We start from the raw sequence: 7939 nt of genomic DNA, 5'->3' as shown, positions 1-7939 counted from the left end.
TTATATTACAAAATATTTTTATCATAGCTATTCAATAAACATTTATTGATTGCCTACTATATGCTAGGTGCACAGCCTACAAAAACAAAACAGGAAGTGATGCATTCTCAAGAAACAAAATGAGAAATAAGTAATGATAAGTACTTATCATTAGTTATTTAATAATGATAAGTACTGTACAATAAACAAAGTACTATGGGAATTCAAATAATGAGGAAAGGTGACTCAAGTCAGACTTCTTAATTCTATTAATTCGCATCTTCCCTAAAGCAAAAGGGGTTAATGTGACTTAAAAAAAACTTGTTAACAGATTATGGTCAATAATAGACAATCAGTAATAACAGAACTAGTATTACTAGAGTCAAAGTGTAGCATGATAGTTAAAAACTGTGAATTCTGGAACCACATGGTCTACCCTGGAATGTTGGTCCTGCCATTTACTAGCTGTAGGACCCCTGGAAACTTGTATGTGCTTAAGTTTCCTCATCTCCAAAATAAGGTGACTAATAGAACCTAATTCATAGACTACTTCAGTAGTAATAGTCACACTAGTAATTAAACTAGTAAGTTTAACGACAGTAATTGTAATGAGTTTAATAACAGTATCTGCTTCATAGAATAGCTGAGGATTCAATGAGTAAATATATATAAACAATTCAGAACAATACATGACTCATAATAAATGCTCATGAAGTACTAACAATGCTGACATCATTATTGTTGATATAAAATAGCAGAGAAAGAACTGATTCATTGTTTTTGGAGTGCATTATTTCCCATCTTAAGTGGTTTTTATAATGATATTGACTTGATTCAATATTAAATTAGTGTGCACTTCCTGAGAGAGGCACAGTGGTTAAGGAAAGACACTCTGGAGACAGCTCAAGTTCAAATTTGACTTCCACACTTACTGTGTGACTGACTGCCTCAGTTTCTTCATTTGTAAATGGGGACAATAATAAGAACCTGTATCATAACATTGGTAGGGCTAAATAAATTAATACAGCACAAGAAAATCACTTACTAGGTAGTACTTAAGAGAGAGCTACCATTTTTTTCCTTGAATATTCAACAATGAAGCAGCAAGGAGGGACTTTACGACATACTTCACAAGAACTGAATTTTTCCGGTTAAAAGTTGCTTTTAGTAATTTACAAAATAGTAATTTTTCATTGAAAAAATACACCACATTTTTAGCTAAAGAATCTTATTTAGCAGAAGACAGGCCAAGAAAACAAAAAAGAAAATAAAAAGCAAGTTTCCACTTAGGTGGAAAACAACACTGAACAGGAAGGAAATCATTAGATCCGGATTCCAGTCCAGCCTTTGATAGTAACTTCTGCTGCCCTCAGTTTAGTGTAACATTCTTACAGGTTTTAGAGATTAATTTTTGCCGCCATGCACACATTTATGGTATTAATTTAAAAAGAAAAAAAGATGACAAAGGAAAAAATTCACTATTGACTTTGAAAGAATTTTAACGGCTCAACAAGCAACTTGAAATGCTCACTTAAGAGATGAGACCACTTTATAATACCAAGACTACATCTCATAGAAGCAAATCATTCAAAGTATATGCAAAGGTTTCTCAAAGATATTATCTGTAAACATATGAAAAAGACAAATAACAAAGCTGTTTTAAAGTTTATGGAAAAGCCAATAGCAAACTGAAAAACACAAACCACCCCTCCGACAAAGCATCTGGTTACTATCGGCTGTAATGAACTTCATTCCTAAATTACCTTTTCTAGCATCTTCCGCTCTCTCTCAAGTCCAGCGGCCTCAAGCTGTTCTTCCTCTTCTAGCATGGCTGGGGTTATCACGGCAGCCTCCGGTTGTTCAACCATTTCTGAGGCTGGGGGCCCTAAGAAAGGAGAAGGCTTTCAAACTGCAGTTTTAAAAAATTACCAACTACTCAACTCTGATATTAAACAACTTTCCTCCCTTCCGAGATGCATTTGAAGAAACAGCTGAAGACCCACGGGGACGCCAGCATCACCTCTCAGAAGACATCCTAGGTCTTCGCAACGTCAAGTTTCCTGGACCCCAGATTTACAAATCAAGATGCTCGGGAAAATGCAGCTCCCTGTGTAAAATCTTACATATCATGAAAATATGTGAGACTTCGGGGTGTCCTTCATTCACCTCTCCACAGCTTCTCACCCCTCCTTTCCTCCTTAGTCTCTGCCCGGGCTTGCCTCCCTCCCGCAAGCTCCGCCGCAGCCTCCATGCTGCCCACCCCAGCCCGGAACGCCGCTGCCCGCGCCCGAGAGAGGTTCTCACTCACCGCCGCTTCTCGCGGGCCGCTCCGCTGGCATGTCTGGACACTCACCCGGGAACCCGGTCACTTCGCCTCAGCGCCTGCAACACCGCGCTGTAACCCCTCACAGCCACAGCGGGCCCAAGCTTCTCACCAAATACCCCGCCAGAGAAAAACGCGCGCTTCTCCTTCGCGGGAAAACGTCGTCATCTCGCGATACCTCACGCGCCCCGTCCGCCCTCTGGCCCGTGCGGCGCGAGATTTGGCGCAGTTTGCGGTTTTTTTCAGGACCTAACCTGTGGCGACGGTGAGCGTTTACCTGGAAATCTATCTTAGGGAACTTGGATTCTGCATCAGAATTCAGCCTTTAACTATCGCTGTGATATTGGCTAGTCTGCCGACCGTGAGGGCCCAGTTTCCTCACGTGTCCGATGATGGTTTCGAACTGCGCTAGTAGCACTTTTAACAATTTGCTAGGCACCTTCTCACACTGACTGATGGGATTGAACACCCCCCAACTGACGATCCTTTAGGTAGGCAAGATGTGTGAGTTTCCAGGTGAGACGTCCGAAACAGAAATATTGCTACCTAGCCTCGCCGTGAGTTCACATAATGAGCGAGAATACCCTGAAATGACCAGAGAAGGGCTCTTATGTGGGCAGGATGGGAGAGAGAAAGAGCAGGAAATTAAGATTATGGCAGGGTTCCAGGAAGTTGTTCAGGATAAGAGCGCTGAAAGCAGTGATAAACCAAGTGGAGTGTCCAGCAGGAGATTCGGGATTCAAATAGATCAGTAATTTGAGTGGGCGCTGAAGGAAGGAGTGGGGCCTTTCTTGTGTTAGTTTTCACTTCAGCTTTCCACCTTTTCCAGTCTGCAATCCTTTTCAACTATTTCCTTTGTCTCCCTCTCCACATGCCACCACCAGTTTCTCAGAATTTATGGTATACATACCTGCCATTTAACTGCCTGTTCCCTTCCTTCTGACTCCCACAACTTTAATGATTTTATCTGTACAAAATTTAAGAGTATACAATGCACATAAATAGCCATCTTCAGCAACCTTGATAACACTCTAAAAGTAGCACAGCAGATTGTTATTCCTATATTACAGGTCAGAAAAGTGATGCTCAGAGAAGATAAATTGACCTCTCCAGGCCTACATTGACTTTTAAAACAGAGGAGTCAAATCTAGGTATTTTCCCTCCTAGTTCAGTATTATTTCAAGATAAATGTAGCCTCTAATAAAAGCTACTCTTAAATCCTGCCTCCTAATCTAAGACAATAGTCATCTGTCTCACTTTACTGAAGATTTTTTTTTTTTTTGAGACAAGAGTCTCACTGTGTTGCCCAGGATAGAGTGCCGTGCGTGGCGTCATCCTAGCTCACAGCAACCTCAAACTCCTGGGCTCAAGCAATCCTCCTGCCTCAGCCTCCCGAGTAGCTGGGACTACAGGCATGCGCCATCATGCTCGGCTAATTTTTTCCATATATTTTTAGTTGTCTGATTAATTTCTTTCTAATTTTAGTAGAGGCGGGGTCTCGCTCTTGCTCAGGCTAGTTTTGAACTCCTGAGCTCAAACAATCCGCCCGCCTCAGCCTCCCAGAGAGCTAGGATTACAGGCGTGAGCCACCGCGCCTGGCCCTTTACTGAAGATTTTTGACCTTCACCAACATATCCTCCAAAATTTCTTTCCCTTTGGTTGTTGAAACACTGCTTTTTATGGGGTTTTCCTCTAATATGCTGAAAATCTTTCCTGTCCCTTTTTTTGAACTCAATTGTGGCCCACCTCCCAAGATCTTTCCTCCATTCATTGCTTTTCTCTATATACTTTGTCCCTTGCAGCATCTGCTCTGCAGGCTCTAATGATCAGCTTAAGGCTGACAGCCAACAATTTCTCTTCTAATTCCCCAGAGGGAGAATGGGGAGATTGGTCCAAACACAGGAGATGGAGTGCAAGGCAATTTCATGATTCTCAAAGGACAGACATCTCAACTAACAGCTGGCCCCATGCTTGCTAATAAAAGTGTGCTGGTACATTTCCTGATACATTCTTGCCATTCTGCAGACCCTCCCGTGAGTGGCTGTGAAAAATATTTTATTCACTTTTATTTAACGGCCTACATCTAAATGTCTCTTTGGTACCAGGAACTGTTATAGGTGCTGTACAGCAATGCAGGAGACAGACTAAATCTCTGTTGATTTGGAACTTCACATTCCAGGAGTTGGGGGAAGTAAAGCGGGGATCAGGAACGAGAAGTACTCTGCGAAGTATTAGAATAGGGTGGTGTGAGAGTGACTGGGTATCTGAAGAAGTGGCAGACACTAAAGCATAGAACCAAATGTCAAGCCAGCCAGCCAGGGGACGAGCAATCCAAGCAGAAACTACAGCTAGTGCAAAGAGACTAAAGCAGGAATAAGCTTGGACGTGTTTGAGTTTCAGAGAGAAAGTCGGTATGACTGAAGCAGAGTTAGCAAGGGGAAGTGGTACAAAAAGTCAGATAGACCCACCTGATGAGGCAATGGGATTTTCTTTTAAGTAAGATGTTATAAGTCTTTTTTTCCTGCCCACACAAAATGTCTTCCACTTACAGAATCCTTTTCATGTTAATGGCTTCACCATCCACCCAATCATATACGTCAAAACCAAACCACTGCTCCCTCTTGCTTATGCTAAATGGCCCACTTCTGGTATTCCTCATAAAGTAAACAATAGCTACAAGACAAAATTCCTCTTTCAACTTCCCAACATCAAACTTAGAAACTTACCTGCATCTCAAATACCTTTCCCACTTTTCCTCAAGTTAGCTATGGATCCAAACTCCCTACAGCCTATTTAGGAATCTTACACAGTATTCCACTGTCTCTTTGTTTCTTTTTTTTGAGACAGAGTCTCACTGTGTTGCCCGGGGTTGAGTGCCCTGGCGTCAGCCTAGCTCACAGCAACCTCAAACTCCTGAGGCTCAAGCAATCAGCTTCTCCTCAGCCTCGCGAGTAGCTGGGACTACAGGCATGTGCCACCATACCCGGCTAATTTTTTTTGTTTTATATATATTTTTAGTTGTCTGATTAATTTCTATTTTTAGTAGAGACGGGGTCTCACTCTTGCTCAGTCTGGTTTCGAACTCCTGAGCTCAATCCGCCTGCCTCAGCCTCCCAGAATGCTAGGATTACAGGCGTGAGCCACTGCGCCCGGCCCTCTCTTTGTTTCTTAAACTTCCACTGAATCCTTTCCATTAGTATTCAAATACTTAAATCTCTCCCATCTTAAAAAAGAAAAGGACATGGGGAAACTTTTTTCCCCACTATTATCAGTTCTCTCCTCCCCTTTAGAGCTTACTTTAGAATCATCTGCATTATCAGTCTTTAATTCCTTGCCTCCCACTGATTTTCAACCATCTGTCTGGTTGCCACACTCAACACACCAATGTAGCCCACTAAGGTTCAATGACCTCCATGTTGCTAAACCTAATGGACATCTCTCAGTTCTTATTTCGACCTCATTGCAACATGACAATATTAATCACTCCTTTATGGAAACACTCCTTTCTTTTCTGACTCCACATCCTCCTGATATCCCTATTTCTGACCTTTACTAGTTTATTCTCTTCTATACAACCTTTAAAGTTTCTGAGTGAACCAGAAGTAATTTGAGTTTCTGACCAGTTACATAATTTCTATGATAGAAAAATTTTAATGAAAGATAAGTGAGAAATGTACAAAAATAAAAACACTCCAGTCCTCCGTATCATAGGGTAGTGCCAGGCACTATTTTGGGCACTAGCAATTCAGTGGTAAATAAGATAGACAGTGTTTCTGACCCGAGTTTACAATGTAGTGGGAACAACAGACAAAACAACTATATAAGTGTCAATCGGTGATATGTAATAGATAATAGAAGGAAATATGAAGCAGAGTAAGGTCATGAGAATAGAGAGATGTTCAGAGAAAAGTTCTCCTCTGAGGAAGTGACCTTAAGCAGTGATGTATAAATATAAGCCACATAAAGACCTAGACAAAGAACATTTCAGAGGAAACAGCAAAAGACTTTAGGTACATAGAAGGTTGACAGATTGAGAAATGGCAAGAAGTCCACTGTGTCTACAGTGGAATAAATAAGTTTAAGTGGTAGCTGAAATTGGAAACATGGGCAGAGACCAGATCAAAAAGGACCTTGCAGACCAGGATAAAGAGTTTGGATTTTTATTATGGGCAATACCATTAGAGGAACTTGAGCAAGGAAATTACAGGATTTGATTTATACTTTTAAAAGATCACAAAATATGTAATGTAATTAAAAATTTGATGAGACTTGTTTATTTTCAAGGGCTCAGACAAGTAGCTTTAAAAAACCAAATCAGAAGAAATATTATGACAAAGTAATGGAGGTATTACCTTATTGAGATACAATGTATTTAAAAATCACTTGATATAATTTAAAAACAGCATGAATGCTATCATTCCGATGCTTTCCAATATATCTTCTGAGTTGAAACTAAAGTCCAGACACAAGCATTCAAAGCCTTTTACAATCTGCAAAGGTTTTAATCAAGTAAATATTTCCTTTTAAAGTTTAAGAATATCGATGCTAAAATGAAAAGCCTTTGAATTTATATAGCAATCAAAATACATCATCTACTTCACAAAACTGATTGTCAGTATTGCCTAGACCAGAATTTAAAGCTTCACTTTCTGCTTTAATAATACCATTGTGTGTAGTATTATGCCTGAAGATGAAAAATGAGAACATATATATCCCACTATTGTCATATGCGTTCATACATTTATTTATTTAAGACAGGGTCTCGCTCTCTCACCCAGATTGGATTGCAGCAGTGCTAACATTGCTCACTGCAACCATGACCTCCTGAGCTCAAGTGATCCTCCTACTTCACTCTCCCCAGTGGCTAGGACTATAGGTTCAACACCATGCCCTGCTAATTTAAAAAAAATTTTTTTAGAGATGGGGTCTCACTATGTTGCCCAGGCTTATTTCAAACTCCTGGCCTCAGGCTATCCTCCCACCTCAGCCTCTCCCAAAGTGCTGAGATTACAAGCGAGAGCCACTGCACTTGGCCTGTTGTCAATTTTATATACTCCCTTAAGTCTATATTAGTTTATATTGCAATAGTACAAAAGTCATTTTACCTTAAATTTAATAAAATCATTAAAGTACTGTTTACTTATTCAACAAATGAAACACTTTTGCCATGGAATTTTTTTATGGTCAAATTGCCTTCTTGTTGTTTATTAGAAAATAAATCCAGCTCATAAAATGAAATGGAAATAGTAAAACCTTATTCATTGGGACCAAGGGGATGATCAATAAGAACAGTAGACTATTTTGAAAGAAAAGCAATTTTGCTAACTTCCCAAGCCTTACAATATTATGTAACCTAACAAAATATTAAGAGGCAGTGCTTGGAATATAATCAGGGTTTAACAAATGTTATTACATTAATTCAAATTTCCATGTAACCTACTTCTGTTACAATTACACTCTTAGTAAACAAACAGTATTTTTAAAGGACAAGATTCTCTCTCTCTGAAGTGGCTAGTTTTCCTCAAACCTTGCTTAAAACTTGGATTTCGGCCGGGCGCGGTGGCTCACGCCTGTAATCCTAGCACTCTGGGAGGCCGAGGCGGGCGGATCGTTTGAGCTCAGGAGTTCGAGACCAGC

General features: G+C 40.3%; 1 protein-coding gene across 11 annotated transcripts in view; it reads right to left on the bottom strand.

Moving 5' to 3' along the window:
- The window catches only part of HELLS (helicase, lymphoid-specific), a 48517-nt gene extending 46044 nt beyond the window's left edge, over positions 1-2473 (bottom strand). For 4 of the 11 annotated variants that reach the window (XM_012659672.1, XM_012659677.1, XM_012659675.1 and 1 more), the window contains exons 1-2: positions 2284-2473; positions 1743-1864 (exon numbers count right to left, since the gene is read on the bottom strand). In XM_012659672.1, coding sequence (XP_012515126.1) covers positions 1743-1847 — 105 coding nt within the window. In that variant the 5' untranslated portion in view covers positions 1848-1864; positions 2284-2473. Of the gene's footprint in view, positions 1-1742; positions 1865-2266 lie in introns of all 11 variants that reach the window. The other 7 variants (XM_012659670.1, XM_012659676.1, XM_012659673.1 and 4 more) reach the window with 3 other exon arrangements.
- Positions 2474-7939: the final 5466 nt, after the last annotated feature.

Source organism: Propithecus coquereli, unplaced genomic scaffold, assembly GCF_000956105.1.
Source record: "Propithecus coquereli isolate 6110/MARCELLA unplaced genomic scaffold, Pcoq_1.0 Scaffold63, whole genome shotgun sequence".
In the NCBI taxonomy this organism is placed as follows: domain Eukaryota; kingdom Metazoa; phylum Chordata; class Mammalia; order Primates; family Indriidae; genus Propithecus; species Propithecus coquereli.
This window is presented reverse-complemented; position numbering and strand designations above follow the sequence as displayed.